Source organism: Cuculus canorus, chromosome 6 (assembly GCF_017976375.1).
Source record: "Cuculus canorus isolate bCucCan1 chromosome 6, bCucCan1.pri, whole genome shotgun sequence".
NCBI classification, from domain to species: domain Eukaryota; kingdom Metazoa; phylum Chordata; class Aves; order Cuculiformes; family Cuculidae; genus Cuculus; species Cuculus canorus.
In genome coordinates, this window is record NC_071406.1 from 22,073,931 (window position 1) to 22,094,949 (window position 21,019).

General features: G+C 38.6%; 1 protein-coding gene across 15 annotated transcripts in view; it reads left to right on the top strand.

Moving 5' to 3' along the window:
• MYO3B (myosin IIIB) overlaps positions 1 to 21,019 on the top strand; it is a 210,956-nt gene that overhangs the window by 186,583 nt on the left and 3,354 nt on the right. For all 15 annotated transcript variants that reach the window (XM_054070570.1, XM_054070571.1, XM_054070569.1 and 12 more), the window contains one exon: positions 20,561 to 20,667. In XM_054070570.1, coding sequence (XP_053926545.1) covers positions 20,561 to 20,667 — 107 coding nt within the window. The remainder of the gene's footprint in view (positions 1 to 20,560; positions 20,668 to 21,019) is intronic.

Here is a 21,019-nt window from a genome sequence, read left to right on the forward strand (position 1 = left end):
CTTTGTTGCTCTTCTCTGGACACGCTCCAGAGCCTCAACATCCTTCTTGTGGTGAGGGGCCCAGAACTGAACACAGTACTCAAGGTGCGGTCTCACCAGTGCCGAGTACAGAGGGAGAATAACCTCCCTGGACCTGCTGGTCACGCTGTTTCTGATACAAGCCAAGATGCCATTGGCCTTCTTGGCCACCTGGGCACACTGCTGGCTCATGTTCAGTCGGCTGTCAACCAACACCCCCAGGTCCTTCTCCTCTAGGCAGCTTTCTAGCCAGACTTCTCCTAGTCTGCAGCACTGCCTAGGGTTGTTGTGCCCCAAGTGCAGGACCCGGCATTTGGCCTCGTTGAACCTCATGCCATTGGTCTCAGCCCAGTGGTGCAGCCTGTTCCGGTCCCTTTGCAGAGCCTCCCTACCCCCCAGCAGATCCACGCTTCCACCCAGCTTAGTGTCATCTGCAAACTTGCTAAGAGAGATGACTTTTCAAAGTATTGGTGATGGTCTAATGTAGCTAGTATCAAGTTCATGTATTTTTTTAAAACAAAAATGTAGTGTAAACATTACAGGGACTGACAGACATCACTCATCACCAGAACAGACTGACACACTGCTGATCATTATTCTCATTCTTACAGAGGCGCCACAGACACAGAATAAATAGAGATAGTGTCTGTCAGTAAACCTTTTGACCTGCAGAGACGAATCAGAAAGGCAGATAACTAACACAATGAGTAGCCTGGGAGATAAATACACAAGAGTTGTCATTTCTTCCATCCCCATCCCATTCCCTTCTCAGCCCCATCTTGGTTTTGCTTTAGAAGTGGTTTTTAATAGCCATGGAAAAGCCTTCATTGCCCTTTTCAGAGCTGGGGAAGAGCAAGTTGTGGTAACTGGAAGTGGGATAATCATCTTTTACAATTGAGATGGGATGATGTTCCAAAAAGGGAACTTTTTTCACTCCTGTAGCATAGTGTGTACAGTACCTTTGTGGATATGTTCAGGATGTACTGTTGGCTCTGTATCTATCAGATAGCAAAACTCAGCTTGGATCAGCATTAAGCTTAGCTTAGTGCTTTCTAGAAACTTACTGGGCAGAAGTTTATTCTGGGAGTTTATTGTGGTTCTACGCCTGAACACTTTCTTTGCATCCTGCCTTGTCTTTTGTAGGTTTTGTCTGGATAACCCTTGTCTCCTATCCTTTAGCTGGAGAAGCAAAGTCAGGTACTCTTTAATCTCTGCCTATGGGCTTAAGAGACCTCTGCTCCTTTTAGTGGGGAAATAAGAGACCTGAAGGCCTCATCCCCATCTTACAATCTCTGAGTTTATGACATCTTTACAACTGTCTTCCAGGAGAGAAAAAAAAAAGCATTCTGGTGGACTTGTACTTAGATTTGAACCCAAACCAGTAGAGCTGTATTGAGAAGATGCTCATCCTAGAGTGCACACTTCTTCCCTGGGTTGATCCCTGTCTTTCCTCAGGGTTACAGTTTCCAATCTGATTGCAAGATAAAGTCAGTATCCCAACAGCTCCAACTCTGCCCAAACAGGCATCTCGGTGTAGTAGAAATTACTTCTTAAAGTCTGGATTGTGCAACACTTCATGCTTAGAGGTCTGCATGCGAGGCTCCAGTATTTGTATTTGACCAGCACTATTGGGACAGTACTATTGAGCTGGGTCAGCTGGGAAGCTAAGGGAGCAAAGCAAAATCTGAGAGTCAATTTGGATAATACTCAAAACCAAATCTCTTTCAAAGCAGTGCTTGACACAATCGTCCTGTCCATACTCAGTCAGATCTTTTGCAGCATACACTATCATTTTATTGGCTGGTTTTGCACCTTTCCTGAAGCCAGAATGCTCAGCACAGGCATATCTGAGATTTTTCTGCCTTTGAGAAAACAAACTTCTAGAGGTCTGTGACAACTAGCTGGTAGCTGTGTGTGTGTGATATGAATATTACTGATCATTTCTAGACGTCAACACTGTGTGCAAGCCATAATATCAGAGTATTTTCAAAAATCTCTGAACATAAAAGAGATTTTTGAATTATAAAGTCTTGAAGAAACTTGAGGTTCAGGTGCTGTCCTGCTGCATGCGAAGGATGTTGTAGTTGGTGTTTGGTACTAGGAGATGTCTTTCCCAGATGTCACATGCTGCCGATTTCCAGAATAGCAGCTCAGAGGAGCATCCTGCAACTCCTTCAGATTCCTCATCTCGTTTCTGGGCAACGTGTCACTGCATGTGTTTAGGTTTATTGACTTGTGGAGGATGAAATGCTTAAGAATGCCGGTTCCATGAAAAATTATTTTGATGCAAACTTTCATGTAAAAAGAAAAGAACAAAGCTATTTTTAAGTAATGCAGGAAATCATGAGCCTGTGCTTTATTTAGTCACGGCTAAGGGAAAATAAAACTAAAAATTTTGGGTTTATTGCAGCATATTGCCTTAGCTCCATCAACCTACCAGGCTGGGGACAAAGGCTTTTCTGCCTTTATTCCCATTTCACAGCAGGATTTGTGCTAAATTAGTGAGTTGCTTTTTTAGTGAGTTGCTTTATCTCATTTCATATCTTCTACACTTTTTAATCTTTCTCTGATAGTAATCATGAACATACCTTTTGAGTCCCCCTCCTTGTTGATGGACTTCAGCTGAGCTTAAGTATTGAGACATCATATCACAGGTCATTTTTCAGTGAAGATGCTAGTTGCTGCAAAGTTTACTCTCTCCAATGTCCACAGGTCATTCCTGTTACTACCAGCACATCTGGGTAAAACACAGGAATATCTTTTCTTTTTTTAATCTGAGTTACACATTAGCCAGCTCGGTTGCATGATCTAGTCAAAACAGGAGGAGATGAAACAGCAGCAGAGGACACACTCTGCTGAATTTGACTTCCTGTATAAAGAGAGTCCCAGTGGGCTGCAGAGATGCCAGTTCACTAAATGCAAAGGTGTTCCCCTTCCATGTGCGGACAGAGGCATTGCAGTGCAGTGTTACATCCATAAGGGTCAGTGATGAAAACTGCAAGTGTGTGCATTAGGTCTAAGTAACCTGGATTTCCAGAGGTGTGAGGACTCAACAGAACTTGACCTTTTTAGTATCTCTAGTAATTTTTTATCCTAGGTTGTTGCTTGTGCTTTGAATTGATCCTTTGAGTAATGCAGCCACCCAAAATGTGCCAAAAATACAATAATAATAATATCACAATTTATTTCAGAGCATTTAGATATGAGACACTTTAATTGCCGGACAGATGTTTGACCACTTGGGCTCAGCACACTTACAAAATCTGCTCTGTAAGAACATGAAACCTGTTACTATATTTTGTAGGCCTTTTCCTCTCCCACTCCCTCATCCAGGGACTGGTGAACTGCATAGGACCAGGAATTACGAGTGGAAATCATGTATCTCAAAAAACTAAGGGCTCTAAAAGCATCATCTAAAACTGCAGTAGAGCGTAATTGCTCTGGAGTCCTGTGCATGTCTTATCAGCACCAATATGCTGCTTTATGTATAGAAACTTTTAAAGCAACTCTCACTAGGCTGTTGTCCTATCATGATTCAGCAAGCTGCCCAGGGAGGTGGTATCTAAAAGACGGGTAGATGAGGTGCTCAGGGACATGGTTTAGTGGCAGATAAGAATGGCTGGACTTGAGGATCCAAGAGGTCTTTTCCAACCTGGTGATTCTATGATTCTATGAACACGTGCTCCCTTTACCATGGAGCACCCTACAGGGAAAGCATTCTCTGAGCAGACTCGACCTGGGAGAAGAGATGAGTTATCCTCATCTTGTGGATGATCTTGTGGATCAGCAATTATAAACATCTAGAAAAGGACCAAAATACATTATCAGTACCGCTCCAGCCAAGAAGTAAAATGGTAAGTGAAGAGAAACTGCTTTGTAGCTGTGTTTTCTGTCTATGTATGGAGGGCAGATTTTATTCCTTCCAGGCAAATCCCAATTACTTGGAATTTGTTCATGAGAAGGGGGAATTTTACCCTGAAGAGATTAGGAAGCAGTAGAGGTTCAACATATGGGACCATATGTCATTGTATTGTTTCCAAATGTTTCTTTTCGAGCTTTTTACCTCTATTGCAGACAGCTTATTTCACCACATATTGTCTAGAGAAAAGGGAGTTTCATATTCCCATTTCTTTCACTAAGAAGCTATTAAAGCTGTATCAATTTCGTAATACTGTTTGTCAACATTATTCCATCCTTTGTTTCAAACATGCACACCATAAGTGTGGTTTGAGGCAAGTGCTTTGAATATGTTGTTCGGGCGCAGTCAGAGTCAATGGCAGAAATAAGGAATACAAGCAGAGATGAACCTAAACCATCACTAACCCAAAATATTCCTTAGTTATGTGGCTGCTCACAGTCCAAACAAGCATTTTGCTTGAGCCTTAATAGAGGGAAAACAATGCTGGTGCTTGAATGTGAGTCTAATAAAACTAAAATTGAAGATGGGTGGATTCCACCCTCTTCTCGCTATGCAGATCAATATGCTCATGTAATATAAATAGAGCTGCTCTGTATCTCCCTCTTCTGCTGTGATTTTCTGATTCGGCCCTAGAGAAAAGCTGTGGTGTCCAGTGTCATCTGTTCTAAATCATGTTTTGGAAAAAATGTAAATACAGAAAACTTGAGGTCTGGCCCAGACAAAGTGCTGGGCTAGCTCCCAAGGCCGCTCTGCATCTGGGGTTTTTTGATGTCAGGAAGGCCCTCTACAATCAAAGCTATTAGTGACAGTGGCAAAAAGAGACCCTTTGGATGAGGCTTTCCACAGATTTTTAAAAGGCATTGGAAGTATCAAAGTCTTTTGCAGAGCTCCCCATCTATAGATATCAGTGTCTGGCGGGATGCTGGCCTCTCTGAAAAGGAGGGTGTGCTTGGCGGGGGAGTACAGAGGCTTCACCCTGTCCAAATGAGCAGAGACGAGTCTTTCTCAACCTTAAGAGAAGCATTGGTGTAGATGGCTTCAGTCTCAGCTGCTCTCACTCTTGTCATGTTTTTCATAATTAGTTTTTATTTGTGTCTAATTCTGACAGTGTCAGATTGTCCGTCTGCCGAGGCCTGCATAGTTCATGGACCTTTAATTTATCAGAATCCGCAGATTTGATTCAATCCAAGTTCCGCTGAGCAACGATACCTTCACATCAGACTAGCTGAAGGCAACATTGCAAAAGCAAGTGTTGAAGCCCACATTCATAAAGGAGTTAAGTACCTGAAAGAGTCTACTGAAATTGCACAGCTGGTGTCAACAGACCTTAGATTCACAGGTACATTAGAAAATTGCCCTAGACACAGGATAGCTCACTCTTTAGTCTCTGTAAGCTGAATAGAGCTTCCTTTTGTTTTCCTACTCTAGGGCCCAAGATATTTTGGCACTGTTCTGGGCATTATTGTTTCCCTAAGACCAATAACTGTGAAAACTGAGCTCCGTTGGAAAAGTGACTGGGAAGCAGAGACATCCTAACTAGAAACCAGTTTTAAAATGTGAAGTTGGCATGCATTTTACATTTTTAGTGTGTGTGTATTTACCAATTAGTCAGCAGCCTGAGCTAGTGGATTTAATGAACTTTGTGTGATTTATGCATAGCTTTTATAAATTGTGCCAATAGGGATAAACGCTCGATACAAATAGATGCAGATGTCTGACTTCTTTCTCTTTTAAATAATGCTGTTTCTTGTCATTCAGCTACTTTATTTTTAACTACTTTACATGTTGGAAAGTGGTCATTTCTTACCTTTCATACCACTGTCCTTCCAAAGGTAAGGCTCAAAACTTTCACTAGCCTGTTTTTTCACTGGCCTGGGCTATGCCCAAGGCAGATTCAAAAGTTCAGAGAAGAAAGCATTTTCTCCTTCTCCCCTTTCTCCCATCAGTGGAACGTACATTAAATAGTAAGTAGGCCACCGAAACAGAGAATACGTGAATGACTTGAGATCCTGGTAATTTGAGCAGTGAGAGGAAAAGGGGGCCAGCACCTGGCTTTCAATCTCTGTTTCAATGAATATTTAACTACTTTATGCAAAGTGGGACACTTTCAACAAATGAGGCTGAGAGAAACCTACCTAAGAATATTTTCTAGCCCAGCAGTTAGGTTACTCTCCTGAGAAGCATGATGTTTGGGTTCAAGTCCCTGTACCAAATCAGTTAAAGGAGGTGTTTGAAGCTACATCTTTCACAACCTAAGAACATGGCCTAATCACTGAGTTTTTGGATATCAGAGGTGGCAGCACTACCTCCTCTGTTTTGGGAAAGGAGTCCCCTTGTGACAAAAATCAAAATGTTTTGTTTCTGAGATGCCAGAATGAATTGTTTCAACATCTCTGAAGTTTTTTCATGTTATTTCAGTTGAAACTTTTAGCTAATATGACCTGAATTCACAAAAAAAAGTTTCTATTGCCCTGAAATTCCAGTATTAGTGAAAAATAATTGAATAAAAAAGAAGCCTGACTAGATTCTAACTCAGGTGAAGTTACAGTTGTCTGGTCATGGCACTTCCTGGAGAGGACCCTTTAGTGGCTGTGCTTCATAGTTTTTATTGGGATGCCTCTCTTCCGCACAGGTGAAAAATCCCTCTCCTTTAGAAATAAGGAGGGCTATTATCATGAGTACCCAGAATTGAAAGCAGATTTAAATTATCACGATGCAATGTGCTAATGGCTAAGAAGCAGGAACCCTTTTCAGAAATCTTTAAACATTTTCACCCATTAAATGCCATTTGGAGCTTATACAACTAAATGCAAGGCTATTTTTAAAGATAAAACCCCTTATGCACATTGGCAAGTCTAGTGAGATCGTTTTATTGACTTTGGGTGCTGCTTTAATAGTTTCTCATGTTCAAATGCCGGTAATCTGGAAGAGATTTTTTGATACCACCAAAAAAAAGTATAAGTACTTTTTGTGATGTCATTGACTGGTTTTAGTTCCCATTGAACATGGATGATTTTCTGATTGATACCAACCTAAATTGCCATACCTTTAGTTTCACTAGATGTTAGAAATACTGACTGGATGCTATCTTAGTTACACTCGGCAGCAGCAGAGCACTTCTTATCCACAGGTTTGCCATAAGTTCTTTAAAAGGATGAGAAAAGTGTAGTTGTAGGATTACTGGTTTTGTCCAGGCATTGCTTCCTCTTCAGTGATGCAATAAATAAATAACAGGACATGAAACATTTACTTCTGAATATTTTCATCATCCACAAATAGAACTAGAAAAGGTTGTCAGATGTGCTCTCTCAGCTGCTTGGTCCTCTTGAACCCTTTCCTACTGTGGTGTAGGACGAACTCTGATGGGCTCAGCCTCCTTTCTGTGGGCCCAGGTTCACAGCTAGTGTTTGGGTACTCAAGTCTTTCTTGAATAGTGACACAATCTAGTGCTGTTTCCTGTCTAAGAGGAGCAATCAATCATGTAGCTCTTCATAATATGATTGACTGTCTCTTCCTCTGCATGCGCTGAGCTCCAGTAAAATAAGTAATGGTTATATTTAGAACATCATTGTTAGACATCTGAATTTAACACTTCAGCAGAGATGACTGGGAAATTCATCCCTTATAAGGCCAATGTTGAAAATTCTCTGTTCAAACTGTTATCCCAGTCCTGGTGGTCTATAGCCATGCGGGACAGAGAAAGAAGGACAAGTGTAACAAGGGCGTTAGCTCTTTGCTGGAACTAGCAGGTGGTACAGGCACTTTCTTATCACAAGTGACACTGCTTCTCTAAAACAAAAATACACAAAGTTCAGACTTCATATGACAAAACAGCTACCTAAGGTGTTTTGTATCTCTGCATAAACTTTCCAGACCAAGTCCTAATAGCAGACAAGCACAGAATGAAAAAAAAGAAAGAAAGAAAGTATAAGTGCAGTTAACCTCTACTATGTATTTTAGAAATAAAAAGAAGGATTTATGGTTCTGTGTAATTAACGCCCTTTTTGTACCATGGATTGTTCTGAACAAAATGATGTCAACATAATAATGACAATAATAATAATGACAAAACAGTAATTTGTTTTGTACAAATACATGTTATTGGTTGTCAGTAATAAAAAAGGATAAATCATTAAATAAGAACATATATTTTAAAGAATATTGATCCCATCCTACAAGGCCTTACATGATCCATCATTATGCAATGGTACATGCATTGACTTCGCTTAGCTTGGTGGCATGCGTAAGTGCTGTCAAAACTGAAAATCTTGTTTTGCTGTACATGGTGCTGTAGATAGTTTTCTTCTAGAAAATTGCATTTCAGAGAAGAAAAAGTATCTTTGGCACCTCATATTTTTGTGGCTGCTTTTTGAAGTTACAAGTAATGCAAAATCACCTAATAAAAAATGAAATGCGTGACGAGAGGGAGATAATTTCCTGCCAGTCTACCTTGAGAAAGCAAACAATGAGCTGTAACTTATGGTCCACAAGTCATGTTTCTTTGCTTTTTGCTACAGTATAATTTAAATATTTTTTTCAGAAATGATAATTTGATGAGTGTCTTTGAAGTGATTCATGTGTTTTGTAAATTATTTGAAAACATTAATTTTATTGATTATCTTCAGTTTGCCTCTGTCCATCCACTAGTCTCATACTCATTCAATTCAGACAATGCTGAGTAGCTACATGTGGAATTGATACTTGCCATGAAAGCAAAAGTTATTTTTGTGCTTATTTTATTGAAGAACCTAACATAAGAATTTTTCATCAAAGGTTAACTTAAGTAATCCTACCTGTTATTGTGTGTTTGTAGAAAGTGTATGGCTGTCAATTATTTCTGAGTTAAAACTGCTGCATGAGTTAATTCAAGTATTGTGTGGATAGAATGCTGAACTTTTAAAATTTATTATATCTTCTACAAATGAAGAGAAATGCGTATTTCTCTCTACCCATAGCCTTTTCCTCCATAGGGCTTTTTAATAATTGAAATAATTAAGACAGTCCTTTCTAAAGGAAGGAGTTTAAATTCTATTATACATTTCCAGTTTAATAATATTTCTCTAAACTATATTAATATCAACATGGTTTTCTGATACTTTCCATTTATTCCCTTGTATTCAGATGCTTAATGTTGGGGCTGGCTTCCAAGGAACTAATTCTAATAGTTGAAGGTGTGCATCAATGTTAGCATTTTCAGAATATAAGCCTTTCTGCTGTGGACAGGATATTGTCATTATTATATGGCATTACTTCAATAGGAGACTTTGATGAATCTGTTCACAGTGATAGAACTGAGATTTAGGTTTTATCTCCATGGGAAATTTAGTATAAAATAAGCTATAATGTAAATTTATTATATAGTGCATGCTAGTGCTTTGCAAAGCTGCTCGGGCTATGTGTGGATCAGACCCTTGAGGCAATATAGCTGGATGAGTGCAGTGCCGTTCCCCTAGCTAATTAGTCCTACTGAGAAACAGGATATGTTATAGAGGAGAGTTATTTTGATATGCCATACTTCTTGGCTCTCTGAAACAGAAAAATCAGAAGTGGCATTCCATGACAATAGGTACACTTGTAATGAGGTAGTTTGTTCATGTTGTAACTCTGTGTGTTCCTTTGTAAGTCATTTACGCAAGGAATTAGTGCACAGTAACCAATAAAGAGTTAAATCACAACTTTACACAATCTGCAACACCCACAGACACCAGTACAGAATCAGGACACAAACAGAAGTTGATGTTGCTGTATCACAAGATACTCTATAGACGTATATTATGCAAACACCAGCCAAGAATCCAGTACTGAGTTGTAAGAAAGTGGTTGAAAGACAGCAAAGATCTATAGTAGGTAAGGGATGGAAAACATGTCCAGATCAACTTCCCACAAAAATTTCTGAAATCACTTAGTCTGTATTTTCTGGATTGACAAGAAATTCCATGTACCTATGCTAAGGCACCATGAAGGAGGCCAATTTTCCAGGAAAGGTGATCCATAATGGTTTAAAAATCAGTCCTCCTTGTGCCTTAGTTTGAACCCTAAAATCAGCATTCGCTTTAGTAAAGAAGGGTTCATTAAGCTCTGAGAAATAAAGCATCACCAAAGACATTAGAATTAGTCATGTATTTATGAGAAAAATAAAAATCCAACTAATTTGGTAGCATTTACCAATTTAAAACAAGTGACACTCGAGCACAAAGACTGTGTTCAGATGGGAATATAATACAGTGAGCTGATGTACTAATGCAAGCTGTGCACTGTCAGGAGAGGTGATTTCAAAACATAACAACATATTGTCACATAAGCAAGTCATCATAGTATCGGAATGTTAACTCACTTTATTTGTATGTGCGCACATACGAGTATGTCTTTCTCTGCTCCCGTGAGCTGAAGTCTTCACCAAATTTTTCATTAAATGCTTTTGGGAAGCACTGGATGAAAAGTGTATGTATTCTACGTGCTTTGCACTCCCCAAACACTGCAGGTGGTGTGGCTAGGTATCGTGAAATACATAGCTTAAAATTGCTTCATTAGGATTGAGATACCAGTCTTGAAATTCTTTACAGACCTCCTTCAGTTTTCTTTAGACATTTTCTACATTTTCTGAATACACTTTGCTACTACTGGAAGCTCCCATCTACCTTTTACAGGATGAAAGTTAATGAACCACACCTCGCTGCTCCAAAATCTGGTAATAATGACCCCTTAATTTCATATCTTTTTAGCATTCTATCATGTGATTCATAGTGTTAGCAATGAAAGGTTTGTAATTTGTATTTGGAAGGAAGAAGAAAATATAGGTGCTGTTTTACAGGTACAGAAGTCTTTAAAGCCTGAAGATTTTCTTCTAGCCCTACTTATTTTCCTGACTCTGTCACTGACTGAATAGTTTGCTCATGCTTCTTCAGTCTTTCTTTCTCTTTCAAAACATTCCTTCAGGATTTACTGGCCGGAGTTTGATTTGTATGATGGATCACTTGTGAACTATCACTAATTATAAGTCTAATGCTAGAGGGTCCTAGTAGCAATTAACAATACCTTAAAGAAATGGATTGCTGTAGCACGTAGGTCAGCAGCGTTAGCTTCCTTTATCTAGCTAAGATGCCTTCTTTACTTCCAACATTTACAAGTGTCAGGCCAAATCACTGCAGCAACACTGAGAAGTAAATATCTAACTAGCGGCTTTTTTCAGCCTTCAGTCAAGCTTTCTTTTATACTTCATTTAAAAGTTACTGCTACCAACTACCTTGAATTCAGAAAAAGACTTCTTTCTTAATGAAGAAATCTACTGAGGGTTTTATCTTGGGCTTCTACCATTTATTCTTTGAAATATATGCTGAATCTGCTACACTCAAATTTGGGATACTAGTTGTATCAATATGGACCCATGGTTTCAAGCCTTTAGATATGCAAATTGTGTTTCTGTAACGAACAAAACCTTAGAGACCATGCTGTTGTGGTTCCACAGAGCCTTTATTGAGCCTCATCATTATGCTAAATTAATACAAATTTCCTGTGTGTCCAGAATTTGAAGTCAATCAAGTGGCTTAATCTCTGAGGGTATGGGGTAAAAAATGCTGTTATTACACTTTGGAAGAAGGTGAGGGATTACCTTTAAAAGCATCCAGGCCATATTCTAGGACAGCAGCTCTGAAACAAAGGCCTATTACGAACCATGTCTTAACTGAGTGTGAACTTAGATTGCCTTCTGCCCTACTTTTGATTGCACAGACTGACTCCCCATGTTTGTATGATGCATTTTTGGCAGCTTCAGTTGCTGGCTCTGTAGAGAAACAGTATTGGAGAGGCATTTGTGATTTGTTACTGATCTCTAATGCACTGGATATTCTGACTTCTTATTTTTAAAAGTGAATTGCAGTGTTTACTTTTTATGGGTTCTTTTTCTTCTTCCCCATATGTTTTGTTTTCCTTAGCTAGAATCCACGAGATGAACTAGTGCCAAGTGTCCAGTGGCACTGAGGCGTGTTAGCACATGATATGCAGCTCTTGAGATCCACAATCTGCACTTTAAAAACTTGCGCATTAGCAGGTCCAAATGTACTTTGGAGAATATTCCCTAAAATTGATTATACTGTCATGATACTTAGGATTCATACTTTAAAGTTGTCAAAGCTATTTAATCAGTCAGATGACTAAACAATCTTTCCAAGTCTTGAAATGGCCTTTGCATTGAAGACTCTAATATGCACCTTGTGAGGATGTTACATCTGATCCAGGTGTCTCCTGGGGATTTGGTCTGCTTGCATTTATTTTAAGTGCATTTCTTTACTGGTCATTTGAAAGTCACCAGCTTGATGAAAAAAAAAAAAAAAAGCAACTAAAATAATAAAATAAAAACCAGCACCACAAGAAAGTACATTTCCTGTCCAATCCAAGTCTGTTTAGCTTAATTTCCTCTCTCTGACAGTAACCAAGAGCAAAAGCATAGAGTATAGTACAAAAATAGGGCAAACAGAGGTATTTGCCCAGAACACTCTCCAGCCTCGCATGGTTTGTGACTTGGGGATTCCCCAATCCGGAAGTGATCTTTTCATATTTAATTGATCTCAGTAGGTTTTTCCCCTGCTAAATTCTTCATCCACTTGTATTGATTATACAGCATCGCTCAAACAGCAAGAGAAACATCACTTACCTCACATGATAATGTAGGGTAGATATTTCTTATCACCTGGTGGTTATTGGATTTAACAGGCTTTCTGAAATCAGGAAATATGCTGTGATGTGGTAATTCCAACATGCCTGAAATGTCCTGGTTTTCATCAGTAACTCTTTTCTGAAAAGATCACAAGAATTAACCAAAAAAACACCTTCTATGACCACCTCGTGTCAAGTTAAAAGAGAGGAACCACAATAATCTTCAGTTAAGTTTTCTTCATTGTCTAGAAGTAGTTTCTGCCATTCGGGCTCATTTGGCCTGATTTTTTTTCCTGAAGTTAAAGTTGTAGCTACGTAAACCTTTTGGGTTTGGATTGGTTATTGACTGGTTGCCATACCTCTAGAAGCCACTATTAGATATTGTTAAATGCAGGGTGTATGAGGTGCTGTGTATATTCAATGCGTATAGGGAAGACAGGTCTTCATTACTTGTAGAAGCGTGCTGTTTGCTGACAAGTCTGAATCTTATCCGTGTTAGTCACTAACAATTTAGTTCTTTGGTAAACTTTGTTTAATCTCTGCGTTTTCCCTCTACGGTTAAATCACTCACAATACAAAACTGAAAGAACTGACAACTGAAAGATCAGAATTATGTTGGAAGCAAGGAAAACAACAAAAGCCAAAATTCTAGCTATTTATGAATCTTGTTTCCCAACAAATTGTATCTAAAAGCCATTGTCTCAGGGTTCCGAGACAGCTAAATGATTGATTTCACATAAAATATTTGTTGTTCTAATTGAAGTATCATCTGGGTCTTTGGCAACAAACAGATGCAAAAACAGTCTTTACGTACCATCTTGAAAAACTTATGATTTGCTTAGTGTGCTTTATAATCTAAAGCATATGGCTTTGCATAGAACTGCAGTATCCAAAATGAAGCCATGAGTAATGAATCACCGGGTGGAAGAAAAAGCATTGCTTCTGTTACGAGTTCTTTCAGTGTGTGTATTCAAATGGTTCTGTTTAGGGTTATAAACAAAAGGCTATGCTCACAGTTTTAGCAGTGTGTTACAGATTCTGGGATGCACATGACATCAAAGGGGCTACACTAATTTCCCTAGCAGTCTATGGCTCTTGGCACTATAAGCACACTCCATCTGAATAAACAGAATTCTGGTTCACCACAGTTGTGTGGGGGACCTGAGGTGATCATGAAGCTTGGTTTTGTTTTGTTTAAAATCTTTCCATTATAGGACTTTTTACTCCTCCAGATTCTGTGTTTCCAGTGAATCTGGTAACTACATTTGAAGCTATAGACTTAGACTACAAAGCACTTGATACGGAAAATAATTAAATCTAACTTATTATTCTTAACTACCGAATCCAAGTAAGAGCTTTGAGTGCATTGGAGTTGCAGGATTCGCTAAGGATTAATCACTCTTTTTAAGCATTAGTATATATTTTTTAAAGTAGTTAATATCTTTTCCCTTGGCAACACTCATGTGAAGCTCCATTTTGTGAGAGTTAGCAAGGGTTGAGACCTTGTAACTCCACAGAATGGACGACCTTATTGAAAGTTTGCAGATCCTTGAAGCTACTGCAAGGTAAGCATGAAGTATTGGAGAGAATTACAGTTGTTAATAATATTAAATATGCCAGTATGCCTCCAGACTCCTGATGTTACTAGATTAATCAAATCCTCTGATGCCAGAACTTAGGTTCTACTGCTGCACCATTAATGATTGTTAATTCCCTTTTCTTCTCTTCCTTAGTTTCTCAGTATCTTACTTGATTGTTTCATTTTTTGTCTTTTTTTCCTGTCCATTTCTTTTCCTGTAATTTTCTCTTTCCTCTCTCATTAATCTCAGAAGGGAAAACAAGATATTAGAGACGTATTTCATTACTTAAGCCACCAAATAGTCTTATCCTTTATTCTCTCCTGTCCCATGTTTTTGTCTCTTGGTGTGATTTTGCCTGTATTGAGGTTAAAACCTTTCAGAGACAGCATGCTTATATTCTATCAGCCTCTAGCATTTTTGCAGAACCACCATAACATAGTTAAATTTATAGTGTATAGCATAGACCTGATAAATTCATTATTCCCAAATAAAGCTAGAGATTATTCTACAGTATTTGTTCTGTGAAGCCTGTTACAGCTGCTGTCCCCTCCTTGTTTGTGATGCATTTAGAGTTGGCAGCATTTAACAGGCAGTGTACAAATACTCTGTGACATGGACCTGATATCTCTTATGTCTGCTCATACTAAAGTCACACAGACTGCAGTTTAGGACAGGGTTGTGCAAGATAGTTCCACGTTAACTGATTTGAGTATGGCTGGCAGGCAGGCAGGCACGTGCAGCAGGAGCTCAGTGGGGACTAACTGCCCTCACTCTGCTTCTCAGGCAAGTTTTTCATTTTACTCCCATTTTGCATTTGTGGTGTGATGCAGATTTGTGCAAATGGTGGAGAATCATGGGAATGATAAAGAGAGGAAAATATGTTAGTATGAACACTCATGGCCAAAACAGCATTACTTACCCTTTGTAAATCTCCCTTTTTTTTTTTTTTAAATAAAGCTGAAATAATTAAAATCATAAAGGCTATATTGTTTAACACATTTTTTTACTGTATAAGTGACATTCAGTCCCTCACATTTAACACTGATACGAGTGGACCAGGATCACTGGTCCCTTGAGTCCTCTGCTTGAACAGACTTATATGGCACAGAAGAAAATGTAGCCGTTCTTTGAAATTAACATGCTGCACATAATTATCCTCTTAGCATTCAGTCCGAGAGAAGGATGTATTTATGGTTGTCTGTGAGGTCATTTCTGCATTTGCCCACGACTCCAAGAGAAAAACTGAAGTTAACTTGCTGCCTCGAAAAATGACTCAAAACTGGAAAAGCTTGAAAACATCAAAATACATATAAATTATCAAAGGAGAACAAAGACAAGTTTTTCCACAAAAGTCTTCTCCCCAGGCTATAACAATGCTTTACATAGGCATGATCAATATATCCAGGCTTTAGAACCAAAGTCTTTTGGAATAAATTAGACTGACAGGAAAAGAAACAAACAAAGAACAAATTAACATGATTTTAAACATTGCTTAAATTTTCATGAATGTAGACCTTGAGATGTTATGATGAGATCCCATGAGTCTGTGCTAATATTTGCTTATAATTAAGGGTTGCACTTTCATGTTTCATCTGATATTATAGATTGGAAATCAGCCACATGCTTACTATTTTTCTTGGTCATACTGATTTATCTACTTTATTTGCTTACTCTGTTAATAATATATATGATCCCCTAAATGGCCTCATTACCTTTTCTTTAGTAGGCTGACCCTTCTTATACTCTGAACCTCCCTATCTGCGTAATTAGAGGACTGTCCTTGCTGTGATATTAGCTTTGCGTTCACTTGTAACCAAAAGGGAGACAAGACCACCCCTTCCAAATCTGCTTTGGGTAAATGGCTTCAGAAGGAAAGTGAGAGTACTCAGCTCTACCCCTCAACGTGGGTTGTAGTGGGTGGAGTCCCTTCAGCCAGGGAACTGGCGACATAGCCTGTTTTGACACATTGGCAAAGATCCCTTTGTGCATTCCTTGCTAAAAGCAGGATGTTATCCAGAGTTTAGAGCCCCCTCTGTGCTGTACCAACATTAAAACAATCTGACTCACATCCGTGGATTTTACAAGTTCCTAAATGCAGTTGTAGCTGCCTCATCACCATTTTCTCTGCAGAATTTTTCATATAGGAGAAATTAGCAACGTTTGTCAAGCTTATTAGCATCAAGGAGTTCTTGAAGCAAGGGTTTAATCATGAAGAGTTTATGAAGACCCTAGCTTCATTTCAGAGAGCAAAATCCAATGATTCTCGAGTTCCTCTGAAGAGTGTGCTCAGTGCCTGTCCACAAGTTTTCAATATCAAGATGGGCAGGACGAACAGGACACCTAAGATGAATTCTTCACTTAATCTCAAGTGAAGTCATCTGCCTCATAGGAAGCCATTAGAAAAATACATTTTTGCAGGTACTCTTTTGAAAGTATTGGTCAGGGCTGGAATCCTAGATGCTAAAGTCTTTGTGTCAGTGCTAAAGAGCATTTTAAAGTCTTTTGTTAAATCTTACTGTTTGGCAGCTTGCGCATTTCTGAAAGAGTCTTTTGCAGCTTACGGAAAGCGTGGATTTTTAAAGCAGAAAAATCATCTAAATAAGATATGGCATAAGAAACGTGCTAATCATCTCCAAGCCAAGAGATGTCGTAGAAAGTGTCAGTATGATCGATGTGACAGCAAAAATACTTCCATTTCAGCCATAAGAAAGCAAAGAAGAAGCAGCACATGAAAATTCAGAGGTGAAAGTATATCCCAGAAATCAAAGGATCGATACAAAATCTTCTGCAGATTAAGACTCATGATAAAAATCACATTAAAAGAATTAATTCTTATTAAGCCAAAAGTGATCTATGTCATATCTTGAGTAGTGTTTAACTTTAACTTGAGTCAAAACATACTTTTTCTAAAAGGATATAATCTCAACCTGAGTTTCCATCATCCTGCTAAATATTTTTTTTCTCCTGACCAATTGCTTTCTCTATGCACTTTATTTCTGGTCTGAAATTTTCTTCCTCTTCTGACCATTAGACAGTTCAGACTTTTGCTTCCACAGCTGATGAACTCTTCACCTTCTGTACAGGGGTTTAGACTCACTTCAAATCATCTCTTAATCTTCTTTTAAAAAAGATGAAATAGAACAGTCTTAAAATTTCTGGCTTTATGGCAGGTTTTCCAGATTTCAAATTGTTCTTGTTCTCAAAACATACTGCAGTTTACAGCACCCACTTTAAAATAATTCTGTATTCAACGATTAAATGTTTTTTCTGTTTCTATTAGTAGCCCTCTGCTTTGTACACCGTCTACTTCATTTTCAGCTGAATATCCATGATGATTCCCAAGTCTCTCCTGGAGACAATGCTTTCTAATTATGCAATTCCCAGTTCTGAAAAATGTGACTCAAACATTTGACTTTGCATTTAGTTGCAAACTTGTCTTTTTAATCTCTCTGAGCACTGCAATGTCGTGGTCTATTGGCTTCGGCATTTAGTACCAGAGAAATAAATAGGATAACCAATAGTGGTAATAGAAGAGTAAACAGAAACTCCACCAGTTTGTTCTCTTATAAATACTTTTTACTCCAGGAGGTTTACTCATTTGCCAGTTTCTGATTCCATTCACTGTAAGCAACATCAATTTTGTGGTAGCTTTAGGAAGGCACTCACATGAGCCTGCTCACCCATGTGTATCAGCCTCTCTGGGTTCGAGCGAGGAAAGGAGGAGGATGCCCAGAACCTCAGCTACTCTACGCTTCCTAGGTCAGCTGACATAGTGCAGTTGGCAGAAGGCATTTTTCCTGCTCTGTGTTATTTCAGCACTGCAGTGAGGAGTTTACCAATAAGGAAATTTTAACCTAAGGAATTTCTTCTCTTAGAGTTACGAATAAATTTTTCTTGCAGACAGAATGGAGGAGCAGATCCTTACTTAAAAAATAGTGCTAAAGACAACCTCAAGGATGCGCATGTGCTCACTCTCTCATTTGGTCTCTAAATTTGTAGCAAACTCAGGAGGCTGCATGTGCCAGAGGCACTTGGCACAGTTCAGGTGCAGTGTAGACCATACCCTGTTAGTGATACTGGTGCTGCTGTTATTGCTATTAAACGAACAAGTGACTTTTTTTCTTAATGATGGCTTTAAGTTTGTCCTCAAAGCAAAACCTTTTAGAACAGCATTTAAAATGCCTGTTCAACTGCTGAGTGTTGTGCATATGTTAATACCATATTCTCCAGATATGGGAGTTACGATAAATGTTACCAGATTTTGTACTGTTCGTGTAGTATGCTACTAAGCACTAAGACAAATGGGCCCACTGAAAGGGTATTTCCTTTGGAGGACGCAAGCTGCAGACCACCCATAGAATGCACAAAATTAATTAAGTGTCAGGATAAAAATCTAGAGCAAAATATTTGTGTCTCAGAATCCTAATAAATAAAAGACATTTTTAAAACAAAAACTATACATATAAATATTCTGAAAGAATAACATGAAGACCATAACAGCATTTGTGGGAAAGGAGAAAAGAATACCCCATCATATTATTTTACTGTTTGAAAATTTCTGAAAAATCGTGTGTTGTATTTTTCCTTTTGGCAAGCTGTAGAACGGTGTGTGAAATTAAGCTGAACTGTGAGGACCTGAGTCTTTATTCATACCAACCTCCTGCTAGAATAAAAAAAAAATATTTGTGAAGAAGTAGTCAAGGACTAAATTGCTGTAGAAAGAAACTTATATGGCCTTGTGACTGAAAACACTGCTTACAAAAATTGCAGACCCTGCTGTTGTAAAACAGAGAGCTCTAAGATCAAATTGAGGAGCAGAGAGTGCAATGTAATTATGGTGGGTCTTCCACAAAACTTCTAGAGATTTCTGAGAGAACAAAATTGTTTCTATGTCCAATATAAATATTGGAGAAAAAAAAACCTTTCCAAAGACACAGATATTACATAGGCCCCCAATTTCTGCAGAAGTATTATCTGGAACAGCTTGTGCCTTGTCTGGTTATATACAATTTAGGTAAGTAGCGAAGGTTCAGACTCAGCCGTCAGCATCTCTTTAGCTTAAATATAAAGGTTCACTTAACTTGGAAGTATAAAGCATTGAAGCTTGTGTATTAAGTTAGCAAGCAGGATGACTATACTATTTAAAAGTTATTTTGCATTACTGGAGAAATGTAACCTTTCGCTATAAAATTGGTTTTGAATTTTAGACCCAGCTCTGCAGCCTGTTCTCTGGTGGCCATTTAACGCACCATCCCTCCCAGGTGTGTGAGGGAACATGACGGCTGGCACGAAAAAAGGGCTCCCCTCCCACACAGACATTGCCATGCCATACTGAGAAGAAACAAATGTCTTTCAAATTTCACCAGTGAGAAGGAGAAAGACAAAGAGAGAAAATCTCCCAGAACAGTCAGTCATTTGGCTGAAAAGGCCAAAGATCAACCCCTACTCTACCTCATCCAGTAATTGCAGAGTACAACAGTTGCAGACTGTAAACCTGGGTGTACAATAAACCTCCTTTGTAATATTACCTGCTTCTTAAGGCCAGTTTAACAGGGAGGTATGAGAAAAGTCGAAAGCATTAAGAGAATTACTTGAAAAGTAGATGACCTTTGCTTAGCCCCCACAGTGTTTTTTAGTAACCTATTGATTCTGATTTATCCTGAAAATAGTTGTTCTGGTAACCTAGAGGATGTGCCACAGAAAACGCCTGGTAGAACAGAGTACAGCACATCATAATGTCCTTTTTCCTTAATATGAAAAAAAAAAAAAGAAAAAAGGCTGTTAATTCTTTTCAGAATTCATCCCTTCTGAAATATTTCCTTCATCTTTAAACTCTGCTTTCCAGATGACTTTAAGCAACTATTACTTTACAAATTATATTAAGAAAGCATAGTTCCAAACTGGTCCGATTACCCTGATTAAACAGAGAGCCATGTCAAGAAGGTATCCTTTTTATGTAATAAAAATGATAATAATAGACTAAGTCTCGTCAGTCAAAGGGCTTTATTACTGTCGACTGTAGCAAAATGGTTTTGCTGCTGCTGAATGATGTATCCCTCACTAGTCACAATATACCTCATTTCCTGCTTAGAAGATACTAAGATAAAATGTGAAAGGAATGCGGAGCTGTGTGATACAGATATATGGAAGAACAAAAAAAAAAGTTATAACACTAAGAATTAAGTTCTGCTCCAAAACTTGTGTTTGAACTAAGTTTCAAAAGAGAAAACAAAGATCCTCAAGTTTCTGTGTGCTTACTTTGGATAGGACAGACTTGTTAATAAATCTGGGACCAAATAGGACAGAAGAAAAGACTGTTTACAGACTAAAACATGCTGACGTTCACAGCACCTGGCACAGCTTAAAACTAAATTGTGTTATCTCACTATAGGTTCAGAAAACTGTCTTGAACAGAAGCTGAGAACACCTCGTCGACGATGTCAGCAGCCCAAAATGCTGAATAGCCCTGAGGACAACATGTACTATAACCAGTTAAATGTGAGTTCAAAGTGGCAATAAAGCTGTTTTACTGGCTTTGTTTCCAGTTAATAATTCTGTTATTAATACCTGTTTTAGCCCCTCCAGCCCCACCCCCACGTTCTTCTGCTCTCGTCTTGAACATGTGCTTATGCTCTTTATCTGTTGCTTTCATGTCAGGATGTCTGCCTTCACGGTGAATAATTGATGTGGTTTATCAAAGACGAGCAAGATGCATGCTTCATCAGGCTCACTTGAGCCCTTTGATCAAAAAAATTATGCTGTGACTTCTGATATTATCAGCATCTGCTTGCATTCAACACAAAATCACTTTGAATTAAAAATTAACGACTTGCTGCTTTGCTTTGACTGT